Below are 21,762 nucleotides of genomic sequence, written 5' to 3' on the forward strand. Positions count from 1 at the left end.
TGGGTGATTGGCAGATAGCTGAGATGAGCCTGTTGACGACTCTTAACGACTGCAATAGGTCTTACAGGAAAAAGCAAGGGGTGAGAAGGTGAAAAATGGGTTAGTCATGTATAATGAGATAAGAAAATATTAAAAGTAGTTTCAGAAAAGCGGACTCACAGGAGACACCAAGAGATGAGTGGTATGCAAAAGTAGAATGTAGGACTAGAGACTATTTAGTGCAAAACAACCGTTGCGAATTGGAGTAAACAGTAAACCAAGTAACTAAGGTTAGAACAAGATTGTGGAGTAGAAATTTAGATGTAAAGGAGAAAAATATGGAAGCAGCATGAGATTTTTAGGAAGAGATCATGGTGATAGGAAGCACCTGCCATTCCTATGGTTGGGAATATACCGTTGCACGCCACCCCAATCTCAGAACAATGTGAGATTCCAGGCACTTACCCAGGGTTTGTGTTTCCTTCGGAAAAAGGGATAGCGGAGACTGTAGTGTCTTTATAATATATGGTTTATTTACGCACATATACACAGCCTGACCCTATGGTGGAGAGGTTCACAGCATTAACAGCCCAAGAGGATATTGTTTCTCTAATAGCCACAGCCTTGGATTTGAACAGAAATCAAGCATGCCTCCATCTCTCTGGCTTCTGCTTGGTTCTTTCCAGCTTCCAGCTCACATCATTCCCATGTCTCTGATCTCAACTCTGCCTCTGTCCTTCTAGCTTCCCACGAATTGAAGGAGGGGGCCCCACCCATTTGCCATCTAGCACAGAGCCCCTTTCTTTGTTCTCCTTAATGGCCCATCACCCAGGCTATCACCTCACCAGGAAGCTAGCCTGGGTATTAAAAAATAGAATGGGGTCCAGACATTAGGCTCACCCCTTCCCAAACTCATAACAATACTAACTGACCCCAGATATAGGGAGATGGCAAAACCAAATGATAGAAAAGATTTTGGTTACTAGGAATGGCATAAGTAAGGCCTAGTAGGAAATAGCAATTGGGAAGGCTTGCTGTGGGGAAGGTTCTTCTCACCCGAGACTAGGTGTGCACAGGAGATAAAAAATGGCACACAGCTAAAAAGCTTCATATGGGTTACTTAGTGCATGGGGATGGAAGGGTTTCTTGCAAAGGATGCTGAATTTGGTAGACCTTAATCTGATCCACCCAGGCACTTCTTATGCTCTTAAGAAAGAACACATACATATTTAGGATCACTTAGCACAGATTAGTCATGCCTCAGCTACCCTAACTACTTTTTTGGTACATTTAACACACCTTGATGGAGAATTCTAGCTTTACAAAAAGTAGACTACAGAAGATTGGTCAGCCCTTGGAAGATAACACCCCCTGCTATTGTCTCCCCATCTCTTTCTCACCAAGTTTTAGAACTTAACTTAGGTGTCCTATTTTGTGTTATTGTCCTGTTGCCACGCCCTGGGACAAATGCTGACGTAACACCTTAAGACTGAAGGGAGACCTCCGAGTATTCATATTACATTGCTGTTCTGATCCAAGGCAGGTTTGATCATTGTGACTAAGATTACGGGTTGTTTTTTAAACTTAGCTGCTTTGTACTTGTTGAGGAAAGACTGGGTATAAATTAACACAGGGCTAGAAAGTCAAAAAGGGGACATGGGTGGCGCTGCGGGTTGAACCACAGAACCGATCAGAAGGTCGGCGGTTCGAATCCCCGCGATGGGGTAAGCTCCCGTTGCTCAGTCCATGCTTCTGCCAACCAAGCAGTTTGAAAGCACGCCAAAGGGCAAGTAGATAAATAGGTACCGCTCTGGCGGGAAGGTAAACGGCGTTTCCGTGCGCTGCTCTGGTTCGCCAGAAGCGGCTTAGTCATGCTGGCCACATGACCCGGAAGCTGTATGCCGGCTCCTTCGGCCAATAAAGTGGGATGAGCGCCGCAACCCTAGAGTCGGCCACGACTGGACCTAATGGTCAGGGGTCCCTTTACCTTTACCGTTACCTTTAGAAAGGTCTGACATAAGGTTTTCACATGGCCAGAGGTGGAGGTTGATCACATCTGGAAAAACTTTCTGGCAGCAAGAACTGTTTGACAGTGGAACTGTCTCCCTCAGGAGGTTGTGGACTCTCCTTCCATTTATGTTTCTAAGCAGAGATTGGATGGCCATCTGTCAAGGATGCTTTAGCTGAGGTTCCTGCATTGCAGGGGCTTGGACTAGATGACCTTTGGGGTCTCTTCCAACTCTACAATTCTCTGTTGTTATCTAAAATAAATCCTCCATGTTTGATTGCCATATTGTGATCACATTGTGTGGACCGTACTTAGATCAGCAACTCATGTCAAAGGTGAATGGTTTGAAGAACTCACGTTCACTCAGAAAGGCTGATGGAAGAATAACCTATCAACTGACTCACCAAGCTATATTTCATACATCCAATCCCCAAATGAGTAATTTCTTCCTCCTATGAAAGTTGCCAGTTGACTTTCACACTCAGAGGCTCCGCAGTGGCCATTCAGGAGTGTTTCCCCACCAAAGTCAACTACTATTTCATACTGGCATGTAAGCAAAGTATACAGTGACCTGATGTGATTGATGTTAGAATGAGCTGAGGTCAAAGTATTAGTTTAGTCATCAGTGGCGTCTTGCCAGCCACATCCAACTGCACGTCTCACAGCAACACATATCAGCTACCTTTGCTCTAGTTCCCATTAGTCATCTCTTTACGTAAATTCTGTAAATCTACAGGTGCTTAATACAGCTGTCAGACTGCAAGCCAGATCGATGCTAACCCTTTAAATTCCCAAGTTAAGTGGGAGATTCTGCAACCCATTTTTCCTCTGGCCCTTACACACACACACACACACACACACACACACACACACACACCACTGTAGCAGATGGAAGGTTTGGCTGTCTTCACATTTTTCCCTGAAAAATGCAGGCTTTAAATGTTTGTTACTTCTAAGCTTCAGCAAAAGTATATTGGCTAAGGGTGATGTTTTACATCTGAATTTAGAATTTTATAAAGTAAAACAGTGTATTGCCTACCCCTGAGAAAAGAGCTATAGTATAGTATAGTATAGTATAGTATAGTATAGTATAGTATAGTATAGTATAGTATAGTATAGTATAGTATAGTATTTATAGATACTATAAATAAGACTGATGGGTGTTCACAGCTAGAATCCTATACAGGATTAAGCAGAATAAGCAGGTCTGAGGAAGGAACCCAAGTAATCAGAATAGCTTTATCTTACAACAGAAAACTGCATCCTACAAATTAAACACTGTATTCTATTGAAGACAATGGTGCCAATAATTAGTTGCTATTTGTAATGGCTGATGGCTAAGTACTCAGTGTGCAAGTTAAAATTTAGGCACACCTTCTGAAAGCTCCCAAGCAAACCTGCAGAGATTTGCAGTCTAAAAGCCTTTGCTAAGAATCGAGAAGCCATTGGTTCAAACCTCACCTCTGGACTCATTAGGAGGCCTTAGATAAGGCATCAGCCTCCGTCCTCACCCCAACTGAAATACAGTGATAACTGTAAGACTTAAGTACCTTGCAGAATTAATAATAATAATAATAATAATTTATTATTTATAGCCCACCCCTCTGGCTGGGTTTCCCCAACCACTCTGGGCGGCTTCCAACAGGACACTAAAATACAATAACCTATAAAACATTAAAAGCTTCCCTAAAGAGGGCTGCCTTCAGATGTCTTCTAGAAATTTGGTAGTTATTTTTCTCTTTGACATCTGGTTCGAGGGCGTTCCACAGGGCGGGTGCCACTACCGAGAAGGCCCTCTGCCTGGTTCCCTGTAACTTGGCTACTCGCAGCAAGGGAACCGCCAGAAGGCCCTCAGCGCTGGACCTCAGTGTCTGGGCTGAACGATGGGGGTGGAGATGCTCCTTCAGGTATACTGGACCGATTATATCAAAAGGATTATAAGAAGATAATCCATGTTATGCACTTGGACACTTAGAAGCACCCTGTTAATCCCAAAATGCACACAGGACTTTGCTTTTCTTACAGAGAAATGAAACGGTCCATACTTACGGCTTTTGAGGTAGCGCACGGGGTGGAAGTGGGAGGTTTGGCCACACTTTGTCCAGGAGGAAGGCTCGGTCTCTGGCCTGTATCTGGGGGGGAAGAGGACGTGTGAATCCGTGTTTCTAGCCTCTCTGGTTCATGTTTGTAGGATTCAAGCGGAAACGTTGGCTGCTTGATCACTTGTGTCGGGGTCGAGGGAGAGGAGGAAAGACCAGAGGCTATAAACAAAACAAAAAAAATATGCAGATCATTAAATCTCAGTATACATATTGGGTGAGCAATGGCTTAAGCCATGCAAAGGCTTTAATCCAATATTTTCATCTCCCCACAACACTGCAACACTGAACAGAAATCTTGTCCTATTTACAAAGTACGGGTCTTCCTCCCATTGCCATAAAATGCCTTTTTTAATCTATAAAGTAGCTGCTGTGAAGAGTGTGTTGATCTCAAGCAAGCACAACCAGCCAGATGTGGCTGCGGAAGAGATACCATCCCATTCCTCGTTGTCATTGTTGACAGCCATGTAGAGCAATCTGTGAAGAAAACTGGGGTGAAAGCAAGAGTAGAGATGCTTGTGCCTTCCTGTTTTCTAGGGATTTCTCCTCCCCACATGTACACACACACACCAGGGACTGTTCAAAGGGTGAGGGGAACTAATGATATGCCAACTCCCTTGGCTTGAATCACTACTGGCTCACATAAATCGAATACTTCAGGTGGGGAGATCACATTCTTTGAAAGCTCCAGGTGCCCGGCAATGTTTTGCTTTCTCACAGTCTCCTGGGAACAGTAGTGTGGTAGGGATGGAGTTTCAGAGCAAGGCAGCTCAGCTTAATGCACTCAGGTATTGCAAGGTCAGAAAATTTGTACTGCGAGCCTGCTATTTTTAAAAACCCTAGAAAAAACAACAACCCCAAAACGAAAAGTTAGAGAGCAGTGCAGGCAAGTTCAGCTAAGCCAAGGCAGTTCTTTTGTGGAAATGTATAAAGCTGATTGTAAGAGAGGATGTATGGAAGTGAGAGCTGGACCATAAAGAAGGCTGATCGCCGAAGAATTGATGCATTGGAATTATGGTGCTGGAGGGGAGACTCTTGAGAGTCCCATGGACCTCAAGAAGATCAAATCTATCCATTCTGAAGGAAATCAGCCCTGAAGGACAGATCCTGAAGCTGAGGCTCCAATACTTTGGCCACCTCATGAGAAGAGAAGACTCCCTGGAAAAGACTCTGATGTTGGGAAAGATGGAGGGCACAAGGAGAAGGGGACGACAGAGGACGAGATGGTTGGATAGTGTTCTCGAAGCTACCAGCATGAGTTTGACCAAACTGTGGGAGGCAGTGGAAGACAGGAGTGCCTGGCGTGCTCTGGTCCATGGGGTCACAAAGAGTCGGACACTACTAAACAACAACAACAAGAGATGATACTGCTTAGCTTAGCCACTTTCAATGTCTGATGGAGCCAGATGGGAAGGGAAGGGCAGAGTTAGAAATGCCCCAAGGGACTCCCACCCGCTTTATTAGGAATCTGGAACTGGCCAGGCTGTCAATTTCAACATCTTTGGTCCATTAGAGCCAAGTGGCTGTTACAGGATTTCTTACAGAAAATGTATGTGGTATGATGACTTTCCCTAGCAAGCACTGCTAGAGGAAATAGAGGAGGGAGAGTTGGTGGATACAATTAACAAAGGTCTCTAGAGCAGCAGCCTTCTCCAATTTGGTGCCCTGAAGATGTATTGGCTTACAACCATCAGTCCCAGCCAGAATGGCCGATGGTCAGGGATGATGGGAGTTGTAGTCTGAAGAGAACCATGCTAAGGAAGGCTCCTGTACTGAGGATTTGTACCAATCCCATTATTTCAACACAATCCGTCTTCTGTTGGTCGAAAGTATCATGAAAGTCAACGGTACAGCAGTTTCCGTTGGTTTTAAAGACCATATCTTGGCAACCTGAAATTGACTTTTGTTTGAAGAGGCATTTGTGTTGTGTAAAATTAAACAAAACACACACACAATAGCTGTTAAGGTACTGTTCAGAACCAGGAAACTGTTAATGCAGGCCCTCCTCAGCAGTTCTGTTATCTCAGATGTTGCTATGAGAAAGTGAACACTTCCAAGCAGCAAAGAAATTGAACTAAAGATTTAAAGGCTGTTATGAATGGTAAATAAGCAAGAAAGCTGAAAAATGGTTGTTTGCTCTCTCCTATAAAGATTCCCAATTGTGACATGTTATAAAAAAAAACAGAAAAACCTTCTGGATATGCTCTTAAAAAGGTAAAGGTAAAGGGACCCCTGGCCATTAGGTCCAGTCGTGACCGACTCTGGAGTTGCGGCGCTCATCTCGCTTTATTGGCCGAGGGAGCCAGCATACAGTTTCTGGGTCATGTGGCCAGCATGACTAAGCCGCTTCTGGCGAATCAGAGCAGCACACGGAAACGTCATTTACCTTCCCGCCGGAGCGGTACCTATTTATCTACTTGCACTTTGACGTGCTTTCGAACTGCTAGGTTGGCAGGAGCAGGGACCGAGCAACGGGAGCTCACCCCGTCACGGGGATTCGAACCGCCAACCTTCTGATCAGCAAGTCCTAGGCTCTGTGGTTTAACCCACAGTGCCACCCTTATGCCACTGTTATTAGGATGCACATTTGTATTTCTAAACACATGATGTTGCTTTACGCAGGGTTTGATCATTGGCTCACTTAACCTAATACTGAATGCTCTGATCAGCAGCTGCTCTCTGGCATTATTTTGTAATAGGCTTGGATTGTTTTTCATTTTGTGTGAGTCACCTTGGGAGAGTTTTTAAGGACCAACAGGTGGGTATTAAAGTTATTATAAAGGAACATCATGAAATGTCTCAGCAGAGGGTCTTTCCTACCCTTCTACTTAAAGTAATATTTAACTAATTCTGCTATAGATAAACCACAGGAGCTTTTATGTGTATAGCATTTCCCCCACAACTGCTCTGTAGCCCCACATTCCATCACAGTTTTAAAATATTATATTCCATTTCACTTATGGAGGTCTGCTATATATGACCAGGAAAGTGACAAGAGGAAGAAGAGATGAAAAAAGCCAGCAAAATTAGCACATGCAACAGGAAAGAGGAAGAGGAGACAGATGGTCAAGAGAACAGACCCGGTGAACACAAGAGAATACATTTGTGGGAGATTGTGGGGGTCGTTGTTAAGAAGCAGAGAGGGAGCGTGCAGTTCGGATCTTGAGCGAGAGCTGGGAAAAGAAGGAAAGGGAAAGAGTCTGTGGGTAATCTGTTTGTTTGGAGATACAGTTGTACCTTGGATCTCGAACGTCTTGCAAGCTGAACATTTTGGCTCCCGAACGCTGCAAAGCTTGCAGTCTATGTCCTGACAGATTCTAAGCTAGAGAACATTCATATTCTCAAGAATCTCCCTACACCCTTCTGCTGTGCCTGATGCTGTCTCTAACTAACAGATGCTAACTCTAACTAACAGATGACTACATAAAGAACATTGTTTCTTCTAGCTAGAATAGCATTTAATGCCCTTTTCTATATGTTTGAAAAGACCTTGCTTCAGTCTGCTGGTCAAGATATCAGACAACAATACTCCTTTGCAGTCAGACACGATATCAGTGCACTGTTTCAGACCACGATACATACTAAGGATTAATCAGACTTGCCATTTCGCATCAGACTACATGGGAGTCAAGCTTTCTAGGTTGTGAGAAAGGTTAATGAACTGTGCAATCCTATAAATGTCTACACAGGTCTAAGCTACTGAGTTCAGTGGGATTTACTCTGAGGAAACCGTGAACAGGATTAAAATCCGAACTCTCTTCCCCAATGCTTCATTTCTTCCAAGTTCAATGCATTAAAGGTAAAGGTAAAGGTAAAGGTAAAGGTAAAGGTAAAGACCCCTGACAGTTAAGTCCAGTTGCAAATGACTCTGGGGTTGCGGTGCTCATCTTGCTTTACTGGCTGAGGAAGTCGGCGTTTGTCCGCAGACAGATTTCTGGTCATGTGGCCAGCATGATGAAGCCGCTTCTGGTGAAACCAGAGCAGCGCATGGAAGCGCCATTTACCTTCCCGCCAGAGCGGTACCTATTTATCTACTTGCACTAGGTTGGCAGGAGCTGGGACCGAGCAACGAGAGCTCACCCCATCGTGGGGACAATGTTTTTACAGGCAGGTAAGTGTTTTCGGAGTGCTTGAAGCTTTGGTGGAAACTGCAAATGATGACAATGACATTCCATTCAAAGGAAATATGATTTACTGCATTACAGCTCCTTAATGCGACTGCTGAGATGCATCTATCACAAGAGCTAATGGGCTAACATATCGGCTGAAGAGAGGTCCAATAGCAACAGGCTGTGCCAAAACACTAATAATCAGACACACAGGAGCCAAGCCACACAGTTAGCAACGTCAGAGACATGCCAAAAAAATAAAATAAGAGGATGCAGTAAATGGTCAGCAAATGAGGTTTCTTCAGGAATACTACAGAGCTGTGTATAAGATTGTCTTCATATAGTTTCTCTCCACTTTCACTCTCTCTGTCCCACTCAAATGTGTGAATGGACAGGGAGTATGTCAGGGCTGAACCAAGGATAGTGGTCTCAAGTGAGCCAGGAGCTAGGAACCAGGAACTGTGGGAAAAGCCAATAATCAGAAGTGAAGAGTAAGTCTCTACGCAAAGGACGAACCACAAGGTGAGGTCAACGAGCAAGTCAGAAATCCGGATCAAAGAATAACCAAGGATACAATACCACACCAGAGTTCAGGAAAACCTTGTTGCTTGAGCAACAAGCCCTACACCCATCTATATCACTAGTGGCCTCAGGGGCTAGGGGTGTGGGGTTTGAAGGAGGGCTGAGGCATGGGCAGAAAGGGTTAGACTTCCTTGTCCACCCATACGCCAGCCTCAATTACAGAAGCGTGCTGGTTTTAAAATGGATTATTTGTAATTTAATTTGGATTAGCGATTGGCCAGGATTGCACACAGAAGTTGAGCAGTTTTGCACCCACACAGGTAGGACCTTGCAATGTGTGTTCCAACAAGGTTTTGGAGTTCAGCCTTTCCCTTTGCTTTTGATTTGTGCATCAATATTGCTGCAAATCCAAATCTGCCGTTAACCACTCTTCTATTTTCCCATCAGCTTAGGCTTTCCTTTTCTGGCACTGCTCAAGATCTGACATGCAAAGCCATTTCTCTCCGGGCTAAATATTTTCCACACCTTTTAAGCATTTGCTTACCATTTTTGTGCCAGCATTTCAAATGTGCAAATATTCCATGTGCACTGTGTTAGGGCATGGGGCAAAGGACTCTCTTCCCCTGCAACCCTTCCGTAAAGGTTTGCACTCTTCCACTAATAGGGAAAAGAGGCGCAGGCAAGCTATGGCTGGTGAATGTTAAGTAGAGCCAGTTACTTGTAGCAAAACTGAGCAGGGCCTGCTATTTCTCCATTAGGCTGATTCATCGCAAAGAATACCAGGCATTTAAGGCAATTGCTGCAAACTTCACATGATAACAGTTGACTGCAGTTGCTTAATGGCTGTGAAGGCACATACAAAGCAGCAGGTGAAGAGTGTGCTGATGATTTGTAATGAAAGCTCTCGAGATGGGAAGCCACATAAGGAAGCGAGCAGCTAGGCAGTACAACCCCTACTGCAACTGGGAAATGTTGCATTTCCCTTTAAAAGATATAACGCAGGGGGAGATACAGCATCTCCTGGCTCATTCTTCCACTTTGTTGCTGTTGTTTAGTTGTTTAGTCGTGTCTGACTCTTTGTGACCCCATGGACCAGAGCACGCCAGGCCCTCCTGTCTTCCACTGCCTCCCGCAGTTTGGTTAAACTCATGCTGGTAGCTTTGAGAACACTGTCCAACCATCTCGTCCTCTGTCGTCCCCTTCTCCTTGTGCCCTCCATCTTTCCCAACATCAGGGTCTTTTCCAGGGAGTCTTCTCTTCTCATGAGGTGGCCACAGTATTGGAGCCTCAGCTTCAGGATCTGTCCTTCCATTGAGCACTCAGGGCTGATTTCCTTCAGAATGGATAGGTTTGATCTTCTTGCAGTCCATGGGACTCTCAAGAGTCTCCTCCAGCACCAGAATTCAAAAGCATCTTCCACTACTCCCCCAATAAATGCATATATTGAACGACGCATGAATATGACTGGCCCTATTGTATCTACACCGGCCCCAACAGATGGGAGGAATCTCAATTGCTATGCCATTCTAAAGTTGTTGTTGGTACCCATCTGTCTCGGGAGGCAATGGCAGAGTGCACTTTCGGGGGTAACGTCAAACTGTTGGAGAGTTACAGCGCCTGCTGTGGCTGTAGAGACCGATATGGGAGAGATGTTTTGTTGCAGCTGGGGCAGGTGAAGGCATCTGCTTGTGCTGCTGCAGATGCACCATGGCGTTTCTTCTCTCTGCGCTCCTCCCAGCGGTCATTCCTCCTCTGGTCACTGCTATGGATGCACAACCTGACTGCCTGTCTGCAGGCCCCACGGTCGTCCGCAAGGGGTTCCCACAGGGCAGGGTTGACATTGCCAGCCTTCATGTCACATTTGGAGACATCTTTGTAACACAGAGCTGAGCTTTTGAGAGGCCTAGTGCCTGATGCAACACACTTTTGTCTTGGCATGGGGATGCGCCAGGTTGAACAGAGACCCCGTCACTCCTTGAAGTACACACCATACACCAGGGCACTGTTATCATTATTACCTTGTGAACTGTAAATATTTTAATCAATCAAGGGACAAAAGCATGCTGACCCTGCGTAGAATTGAGCTGTATAGAATCTTAAGCAAGTCTTCTCTGTCCCCCACAGCCCTCACCCCAATCTATAATATTTATTTATACTGAAACGTATAGGCTGCCTTTTGTGCTCAGAGGGCCCTTAAAAAAGAAAGAAAAGAAAACAATGATGAACACAATAAAAAGGAAATGGAGATTTGAGTTCTGGTTGTCAACAAATTTGGTTCTCTGCTATTGTGATGTTTGGTTTTTTTTATAATAGTTTTATATTTTTGTTTTTGTGTGTGTGGATTTGGTATATTTTAGTATATTGCTATGCATCTTGGCAAGTGTTATTGTTGTTGCAATTAACGCAGCATTCAAGAAATCTTTCCAGACGGTGAACTCGGAACGTTTGCAAGCTGCCCCTGCCCTAGGTAGCATATTTTCCTGCTGATCGGAAGGACCACTCTTCTTCAGCTTATTATTCAAACACATTAGCCCACAAAAAACAGCGAACACATTCAAGTAGTCCTTGAGCGAATACATCCTTGGCCCCTGCTAACGAAACAACAAGCGCTAAGGCAACACAGCCCTGAAATGCTGACCTCCGACCCTGTCACTTACGCCATGAGCCTGTTGCAATGCCTAGGCGCCCTGGGCTTTATTTACTTAGCACATCACCTGGTTTCTCATTCTCTTACAGAATACTTCACATTCCTCAATGGTGAGGCTTTAAAGGAACAGGTTCTGGGCCCAGTCTGCTCCCCTGCAAGTGTGATCGCCATTAACCTGGCTGCACTACCAGTGACATTAGTTACACTCAAATCCATGCACACTTTGTGCAAAATGTAATATATACAAATTCTGGAGCCCAAATTCTGTGACGAGAAATGCTTGATTATTTGCCCCTTACAAACCTCACAAATTAGGTAAAGCTTCGGGAGTTTCTCCTCTACAGCTTTATTTACTTTGATTCTTTAGAACAACCACCACAACGACGAATCATGTAATTTGCAGGCAAAAGAAATGCCTTCATATTCAAACAATCCATAATTAACATGAGAATTTGCTGCCATAAGATGTGGTGGTATACAACTATGTTTTACTCAAAATAGACCCAACAGGTGTTACCTTGAGTTGAAGAAAGAGCCCTCTAATTATTTGGGTTTCTTCCGCCTCAATCATTCCACCCCTTGATTGTGTGGATCCAGTGAGAATAGGTTCCTGTCTCCAAATAAGATGCTAATAAACTTGGCCAACTACAACCAGGTCCTACACATGTTAACTCCAAAATAAATACCATTGTGCTGAGTTACTTACTCCCAAGTAACCATGCACAAATTTGCAGGGAAGGGGGTTGTGTTATATAGTGAAATGAGAAAAATATTCCACAATCTAGATCTTGGCGCGCTAAATCCCTCTGAAACCACTGAGGATTTGCAAAATAACCTACATATTATGCATGTCATCCAGAACATGGAATGCCAACGCATGTAAAACCATTGTGCTATATGACTGGCATGCATGCTGGATATTTCCAAAATAGGGGGTGGGGGGAACCATGCAAACACCAAAAGCCAAGTTAGGGTATTTCTTGGAGTAGGCAAACCTCAGAGCAACTATGAATTTGTTTGTCTGTTTGTTACTATTTCTAAGATGCTCCTAGGTATGATTGTACTGTGTTTTGATGTTATCTTGTTATCAAAACACAGTACAGTCATACCTTGGGATAAATAAGCTTCAGGTCGAGCGCTTTCGGGTTGTGCTCCGCGGCGACCTGGAAGTAACGGAGTGCATTACTTCCGGGTTTCGAAACTCGAACATGCGCAGACTGTCAAAATGACATCACGCGCATGTGCGGAAGCGGCAAAATGCGACCCGCAGACGCACTGTTGTATCTTACGTTCTGTTCAGTATGCGAACGGGGCTCCGGAACGGATCCCATTCGCATCCCAAGGTACCACTCTAATAAAATATCACATACAAACACAAGACCCAAATATTAAATGCGACAGTCTGAGTGATCAAGGAGCAGGTTATAGTGTGTACTGAAGCCAGCTTTATTTACTACCCTAAATTCTAAGCACAAAGCATAGGTTCTCTCTCTCCGCCCCCCCCCTTCATTATGGTGAATGGTGGGGATCTGTTTTTTTAGCGAGAGCTTGTAAGGAACCAATGGGATTGCAGTGAGTCTCGATGGACTCCACATACAGATAACACGGTGGCACATTGCATTTCCCGAAGGGAGACTTGCTAGTGAAGGATGACCCTCCTGCAATCAGAAGAGGATTCTCCTAATTCATCACTCCACTTTTTCCCAGAAGAGTGTATGGCAACCATTCATTTAACGGGGAGAAGGGGAGGGGTAAAAGCGTGTCCTGGAAACCTACCAGGGTGAGATTTAAACTTCTTCCTCCCCTGCCTCTGTTTTTCCCAGGGATCCGAGCCCTTAAGAATCAAGCCCACTCTGGTCTGAACAGCTCTCGTCTCTGTGAAGCGGTAATAGCACAGGGACAGAGTAGATGTATTGATCTGATGCAGATCAACCTACCTTCATCCTACCTTCATCCTACAACCTACCTACCTTCATCCAGTATCCCCATCCGAGGTTTCGTTTCTCGGCCACGCTTGAATGTGCAACAATCTTTGGAACTGATATCACCGACCATTTCTCAGACTTTGATTGCTCAGGGCTTTTAGTCCTCATGGGATCCCACTGGCAGTGATAAGAGTCAAAGGTCATTTGCACAAAGGGATGTCAGACTGAACCTTCGTAAAGAACAACTCTCTGAAAGGGTGCTGTGAATGGCTACCAGGAAAACAGCCTTCTTGGCAGCAGCACCCCATTTCTGCAATGCCCTTTCCAGGGAGACTCGCCCGGCACCAACGTTGCTATTTTGTGTGTGTGTCCAGCACAGAGCTTTCAAAATTTTAATTTCTTGGGTTCTTTTGTTTTAAGCACTTTAATTTTGGAATAGCACCTGGTTTTATGCTGCATTATCGTCTGTTTTTATTATTTTGTATTTGATGGTGAAACTCTGTAGGCTGCCCAAATAAATTCTATCTGAAAGGTGGGATATAAATCTCTGTTAACAAAATAACAATGAAGTAATGTGCTTGGGAGTAAGACCAATTAAACTTGGTGGGACCTTATTTCAAATAAACCTGCATAGAACCAGGCTATTAAAACTATTTAGCTTTGGCAGGCTTGTGCAAAACCTCTGGACAAAGCAATACGGTATGTCGAGAAAGCTGACTCCCAACCTGGGAATACAACTTGCTTTTATGCTCTGGGCTGCAGGGGTTGAACATGAAAATGCTAGTGCAAGCCATTGTGATAATAAAGCCTTGGTTTGTCATTCCTTCTCCTTTATGAGACTGGATTTTTTCAGCATATAGGCATTGCATCCTTGCCAGGAGAACAATTAACCCCCCCCCCGCAAAGTAACCTACACCATTTAAAATTCAAAATGCATCCGAGTGCAGCCTCGTCCCATGGGGAGACAGCAGGGGTGTGAGGTGGGGGAAAGAGAGCTCCAGACTTTCAGCCCTGCTCATCATCATTCTTATCCTGCTAACGTGGGAAATTAATCTCTTTATTAATGTATGTCGCAGTGTGGTTCCTTGGACACCTGCCAAAGCCCTCCTGGAGGAATGAGTGATGACTGCTTAGCTCCTGTTTGACAGAAAATAAACTGCTTGTGCCTCGCTTATGATCCCTTACTGTACTTAGTGAAATAAATTTGTGCCGGTTATAGCAAAAGATCACATCTGCAGCTTGCACGTTTGAGCAATTTGCTCTCTCTCAGAAGCTGATATCACCGCTCCCCACTCACCTACCTCCCATTGAAATGGATGCCCTCTCTGCACAAAGACCCTCTCTGCCATCTCTTGCTTTTCCCCACCCCTACAACCTGGTAATCGTACAGACAGCCATTGAACTTCTTACAAAAGGGATATTGGTATCTCAGCCATTCACACTTTCTTGTATTTGGACTTCCTTTCTTTTTTCTTTTTTTTGCAGTGAAGTTAAAACTATTTGTTGCGCCACTCCTGCCGCAACCAGGCTAGTTTCCCTTGAAAGCCCCTTTAAAAGAAATTCTACTACTCCTCTGCTATTGGCTGCTTGCAGGGAGGCTGAGCAGGCAATTGTCTCTGGCTCTAGTTCCACTTGCCAGCGTACGTGTTTGCCCTTGAGGCTGAGAACACTCGGATGAAACGCACCACAAGGCGGCTTTCCGAGTCTTGCTCTGAGGAGGCCGGCAGCTGTTGGTTCCTCTCAACACTCCTCTTGCACACAGCGGGAAGCGGCTGGCCAGAGACAAGACGGGCTGGCCTGTCAGCAGCGTCCGATCCAACTCACGCCTGCACTTCCCACAGGCTTCTTGTAGCAGCATTCTTCTCCAGAAAACTCTTCCTTTCCCAATTCAGAGGCTCAGACCCCCAGTTGGTCGCACCACCACCACTTCATTTGCCTCCCTACCCAAAAGCACTCTCTTCTCTGGCTAATGTAAGGATGTAAGAGGTCCCTGCTGAAGGATATCAAAGGCCGATTTAGTTCAGCATCTTGCTCCCTACAATACCCTGGTTGCAAAGCCCAATAGCAACCTAGAGACAGAAGCTGAGGGTCAAACTGAGAAAGCTTTGGAACTAAGTCCCACCACTGAAATTGAGGCATCCAAGCCTGAGGCCATAGGGTGTCTGCACGCCCCAGGAATGACAGCCCCTAATCCCATTCCACCAAGGAGCTGGTATATTTCCCCCATGTACTCAGCTGAGCTCGCAGGGCAATAGAGACAGCATGCACAGCATGAGCTCCTAGAGAGATGATGGTGTGTGGGCTTGCAACCAGAGAGTTGCCCCTTTATTAGGTGGAGCATGAGAGGTGCAGTAAGGCTCAGAGCGTAAGTGGACTCAGTGTGCCTTGGAACAAGTAGCCTGTTTTCACGGCTCTGTCCAGGGTCCTGAAACCACTGGTCTCTACCACTGTTTTCCTTTGTTTTCAGGAATCCTCCTCTTGAATGAGCGGTGCAAGTCTTCTCTTTTTGCCCCAGATTCGCACACTCCTGACCCAACCGAAGCCTCTCTCTTACCAGGGTGGGATAATGAGATGCCTCAGGTAAGTACACAACCAATAGCACCTTTCACTGTTTCTTCCCACTGAACATGGAAGATCCACTTAGCTATTATGACTATTAGCCATAGGTAGATTCCCCTGCACGTGAATTTGTCCGACCTGATCTAAGCCTGTGGCCATAATCTCATTTTGTGGCAGCAAATTCCACAAAATGCTTATGTACTGCTTCCTTCCTTTTGTCTCCCCTGAGTCTGGTGCCAATCAATATCAACGTAGGCTCTAGCACTATGAGATGGGGAGAACAACTTATCTCTGTCTACTCTGCTCACGCTGTGGGCTTAATTCTCTCCAATGGTGCCTTTCAGACTGTCACCAAATTCTTCCCAACAACTTACTCAATAAAATTATCTCTGCTTTGGTCTCTATTTTGGCCCCTGCTTCCCTCAGAAATGTGCTCATATATTCTAGTGTGGCTTCAGGAATCACGTTTGTGCAATTCTGTTGGCAGTTATCTATCAGGGAGCCAACGAGCAATAAATCTCATAGAGTAAGTGAAGTTAACTCATTAGGAGCAGTGACCATTTTAGGCGTGCCCACCAACACGTGGGCCCTTTTGGACCCTGAAGAGGGAGGAATACAGGTGTAACAGGGCAGGGCAGGCTTATGCACACTCCGCCGATGCACGGGGGGGGGGGGTTGACAAACAGAACCCCCATGCAAAATGGTCGCTGCCTGTAGTAGAAGGAACAAGGCCTGCTCAGGAGCAGCAGGCCTAATGAGCACAGCAACTCTTCTTGGTAGGTCTTACTGTTAGTTTCTGTTTGTGCCACTGTGCAGTTGCTTGGAGTCACAAGACTCTGTTTACATTCCAGAGATTCCATACTGTTGGAAGTCTCACGGAAGACAGGAGACAGATGTGATGTTTACTGGTTTCCTGTTATTTTGTTTTTCCAGTTGCTCTCTGCTTTCACAAAGAGAGGGTGTTTCTTTTCTGTCTGTCATTAATCATCGTCGGAGGAGATTCAGAAAGCTCGACCGGAGAAGTAATTCGGTCAAATGCAAGTCCGACACTTACCCCTATGAGGCAGTTGTGGAGATTGAAGGTCCCTGCCTTCCCACAACTGCCTAAATCGTCTCCTCCCCAGGGTCCTTCTCAAGCAATCTGAGACTTGCCAGCTCCATGCCTGTATTTGCTCCTCCCTCTTCATACCAGCGGGGAGGAGAGCTTGTCGCAGCAGGCATGGGAGACACCCTAGCTTCTTCACCAGCCTGATTCATCTCCCTTTTCACCAGCCTCTTCACCTCCCTTTTCACCTGCTTCTGCTTCTGGCCTTCTCTCTGCCACAGACTCTCCCTGCTCACTAAGCCCTGTTTCCCCTTCAGCTTCTGACACCTCCTCCTCCCAGTCTTCTCCCTCTTCTCCTTCTGACCACTCATCATCGTCCCACCACCACTCCCTGGGCTCTGAGCCTTCTTCCCTTGGGATTTCTCTCCCTGGCGCCTCCCAGCGTTCCTCTGCGTCTCGCCAGTCCATTACATTATCATGATCTAAGTGCAGCAGTATCAAAATTGTCATGGTTAAGAAAAGAAAGGCAAGCTAGTAACTTTCGGAGGCTTATTTGGCTGCCTTAAAGAGGCTCACTTCCCACTCCAGAAACTCTGGCACTGCAGACATGTCCAAAGACAGCCCTGTGTGGTCACCACTGCTGACCTGGGATGCGTTTGAGCTGGAGGTGCAAATCTCCATATCTCATTACCCTGGAGTCAGCCTGACCCCTCTGCTTCCAGCAGCCGTGTGTATGTGTGTGTGTAGATTTCATTTCTGAAAACAAACAGCAGTTCGAGTTCTTGATTTAAGAAGTAGCGGCCACCTAGAAATCTTGGTTCATATATTACCCATAGTCCAAGGCCTAGGGGGTAGGTCACAAACACGTCATTAAAGCCTGAATCTCTTTGGTCAAGAGACTACCTACATTGCCTCATGAGTCTCATGTGGACACTATGCTCAATCCACTTGCACAATTCAACTGCAATCCAGATACGTTAAAATCAGCAGGTGTCTTGACATTGATTTCAGCTAGATATGGAGGGCAATCTATGAAACCTGAACCCATGACTTTCTAAAGGGTCTGCTCTAGCGTTCTCACAAACTACCGGACTCAAAGAAGTACTATCTGGTTGCAAAACCTAGAGTCAATTGTGCAAATTAGGTGGTGCTGTATACATCCACTCAAGACTTTCATAATTTATTTGGTTTTGCTCTTCAGGTTTCTAAATAATTTGGATTTTTGCCCTCACCAGAGATTGCCTGGAATGGGAAGAACATGCAGTGGTTTTAATGGCAATGAATGAGATCTAAAAACTTGCTTTTTAAACTCAAAAATCTACCATGATTTATATGCCACATTCTATGCCATTCAGTTGATTTCCTGTTCCTGTGACACATTCCCAGCTGTGCAGAATACACCCACCCTTGTTCATTCAGTAACGTTGAAACTTCAGTGCGAAGGAACCCAATAGGCTCTTGGGAGCCATGTAAATCCTGGGCATTTATAGCAGATGTACACAGAATGCGAGAAAGGCCTAGACAACTTCCTGGGAAGATACAAACTTCTCAGGCTACCACTTATTACCATTCACTTAACGAAGCGTTGAGCATCAGTGGAGCTCTGGCCAGTGTTCAAGGAACAATTCACCCTTTGATGCAGACACTTTTTCATTAATTTTAAATCACACACACACACACACACACACACACACACACACACTGGTACCTCGGATTATATACGCTTCAGGTTACATACACTTCAGGCTACAGACTCCACTAACCCAGAAATAGTACCTCGGGTTAAGAACTTTGTTTCAGGATGAGAACAGAAATCGTGCTCCGGCGGTGCGGCGGCAGCGGGAGGCCCCATTAGCTAAAGTGGTACTTCAGGTTAAGAACAGTTTCAGGTTAAGAACGGACCTCCGGAATGAATTAAGTACTTAACCTGAGGTACCACTGTAGTAGTGGTAATAATAATAATAATAATAATAATAATAATAATAATAATAATAAATTATTTGTACCCCCATCCATCTGGCTGGGTTTCCCCAGCCACTTTGGGTGGCTTCCAACAGAGATTAAAAATACATTAAAACATCAATCATTAAAAGCTTCCATAAACAGGGCTGCCTTCAGATGTCTTCTAAATGTCAGGTAATTGTTTATCTCTTTGACATCTGATGGGAAGGCGTTCCACAGGGAAGGCGCCACTACCGAGAAGACCCTCTGCTTGGTTCCCTGTTAACTTGGATTCTCACAGTGAGGGAACCGCCAGAAGGCCCTCGATGCTGGATCTCAGTGTCTGGGCAGAACGATGGGGATGGAGACGCTCCTTCAGGTATACTTCAGGACAGGACAGATTCCTGTTTGAAACCCTGAAAAGCCATTGCCAGCCACTGTGCAGACAATGATAAGCTGGAGGAACCATTGGTCTGATTCTGTGTAAGGCAGCTTCCTGAAGACATGGGGATGTTATCCACATATTTGTTGCAAGAAACATCCTTGCTTTGTAACACATGCATGTGCATATTTGCAGCAAACATGGATTCCGCACAAAAGGCGGAGGCATCCCCATGCAGACTTCAGGGTTAAGAAGCAAGCTCCCAAAGGCATTTTTACGCAACACCATTCTCCAGGGGCCCCATCCTCTGAGCGGGCAGAGCTGCTGCTTACATTGAGAAGGAGGAGAGATAAACACAGCATGGGGCTTGCTCTGCAAGGGCTATTATCGTTTGCTTTATTTGCCCTGTGTGATCTGAATTCACCCGTTTGTTTTTGCCAGCATAAAACCAACAGCTGAGAAGAAAAGGTCCTGAGACTGCTAATGCAAACCTCAGAATGTGTATGAAAACAGCTAGAGCAGGAAGAAAAGAGAAAAGGGCGGCAGCTGGTCGCAGGAGGAGGTGAGAGGTAGGGGAACAAAAAAGCATGAGGACAGAGCAGGGTTAGTTATTAAAACAGCCAAGTGAAACAAGGCATACGCAGGAATAAGCCCCTTGGGGAGATATAAGCAAGCAAGGAAGAAAAATCCCAACAGTGCAGTTTTATGTAACTCTTTCACTGCTAATTCTTAAGTGCCATCGCCCGCCTGCAGTCCAAACACCGTGACAGCTAAAGTATTTTGCTCTGAGGGATCCCCTCCTCTTTTACTAACTGCACACTGTTCTGTTCCGTTTGGAATGGTTTCACCTGTTTTACAATCCTAAAATGGTGTATTATGTTGTCATAATTCACCTTGGGGCCTTATGGTGAAGGGCAGGTTAAGAAATCTTAGAAATAAATAGATTAGGGAACAAGCCATATTGAACATGACGGACTATATTCAGACTTCCCTGTTCATTAACACCAGGGCCCTTGCACTGGCAAACTGGTGAGCTTTAATGCTTTAATGCAGAGCAATCGAGCACCACAGTTACACTAGCAGAAGCTCATGGTGCAACAGATTGTGCAGCCTGCCAGTTTATGGATTGTTCTGCTGGTGAAAAAAGATTGCACCAGCAGAACAAATACACAGCTAGGTGACATTAACTTGGGGCGCATCCACACTGCTGCTTTCTCTTGCTCTTCAGCACTGAATCAGAGGACCCGGTTTGCTCCTATCCAGCAGTGAAGATCAGGTTTTCCCGGGGGAAAGCGGTGGGACAAGTGGAAGTCTGGGGGCTCATCCATACCCCCATTTGCCTCGCCACTTTTCCCCAGGAAAACTCCTGGTTTAGCGCTGAAGTAGAACAAACAGCAATTAGGTTTTCTTGGGGGGGGGGGGAGTTGCAGGGCATAAGCCAAAATCGCTTAGACCTCTGCTTTTTAGACCCGGGACAAGCCGAAGTGTGTTCGGGGGCCCCCAGGAGTCCTTAGTGGTACCTTGGACACAACCCACCGGTCCTTACATCTGAGTAAGGGCAGCACTGCTAGATCACGTACTTGCTCAGGATTACATCTGACGCTTGTGTTGACAGCACTGAAAGCGCCAGAAATGCTGTAGGCCAAAGGTTTCTCATTACAATTATCTCCATAGCAGGAGATTCTGCAAATCAGTTCTAGTTAAAGGTGAAGAACCCAGACAGACGCATTAGTCTTGGGAGGTTTCAAGTTTGCAAAAGAAATACTGTAAAGGGCAAATGCGGATTTGAAGTTACATTCCCTGACATTCTGTAAAACACAGCCAGCCGCAAGATTATAATTTACACACATATACATATAAGGGCAATATACTGTACTGTACCTGATGTGTTATTTCCCTTGGCACTTCTGCTGCTGTTTTGTTTCTGGTGCACACCCACAAACATACACAGGAACTGTAACTATAGAACCACAGCTGGATGAAGCAACAGTTGCCGGGGATCTGGTATCAGTATGGAAGTGTGACTGACAAGTGCATGTCAGCAGCGCTGGACTCGGGAGCAGGAGAAAAGCACATGCCTGCCGACCATGTGATCCTCAGCCATGTGCTCGGCAACAGCGAGCAAGGAAAAAACAGCTATCATCAATGCTCCCGTCCTCTGCGCTTTCTTCTAAGGCGTCATCTGATTTGCTCTTCCCGGCGCAAAGCTCATTTGATTAGATTGCTATTAAAAGAACAATTTATCTAAACACGCTAAACCGGAGGAGAAGTGTGGGCTTGAAGCAAGGCAGATTTTTGGGAGAGTGGGGGGGGGGGGCATCGATTTTACAAGCATCTCTGAGGCAGATGAGTTGCCGCTGCTCTCAGAGGAGTAATGAAGCTACGTTTCATTTGCACGTGTTAATTAACTCAAATGGTATGCATGCTTAAATGCATGCTGCTTAGCAGAAAAAATACTGGCAAGAGGCATTTGGGAATGCAGCTAGGTGCTAGTTAACTCACCTTTCACCGAAGCAGCAAGGCTGTAATCATTCTCTAGAAAAACC

The 21,762-nt window shown here is 45.4% G+C and overlaps 1 protein-coding gene across 6 annotated transcripts in view; it reads right to left on the reverse strand.

Moving 5' to 3' along the window:
- Window positions 1–21,762, reverse strand: part of PRKAG2 (protein kinase AMP-activated non-catalytic subunit gamma 2) — a 199,270-nt gene that overhangs the window by 55,042 nt on the left and 122,466 nt on the right. For 3 of the 6 annotated variants that reach the window (XM_083467219.1, XM_083467221.1, XM_083467218.1), the window contains one exon: window positions 3,969–4,248. Coding sequence is in view for 1 of the 6 variants with exons in the window: in XM_083467224.1 (XP_083323350.1) it covers window positions 4,011–4,248 (238 nt within the window). In the remaining 5 variants the exon portion in view is untranslated. The remainder of the gene's footprint in view (window positions 1–3,968; window positions 4,249–21,762) is intronic. The other 3 variants (XM_083467220.1, XM_083467217.1, XM_083467224.1) reach the window with 2 other exon arrangements.

This window comes from Podarcis liolepis (genome assembly GCF_965112155.1).
Source record: "Podarcis liolepis genome assembly, chromosome: 12".
Lineage (NCBI taxonomy): Eukaryota > Metazoa > Chordata > Lepidosauria > Squamata > Lacertidae > Podarcis > Podarcis liolepis.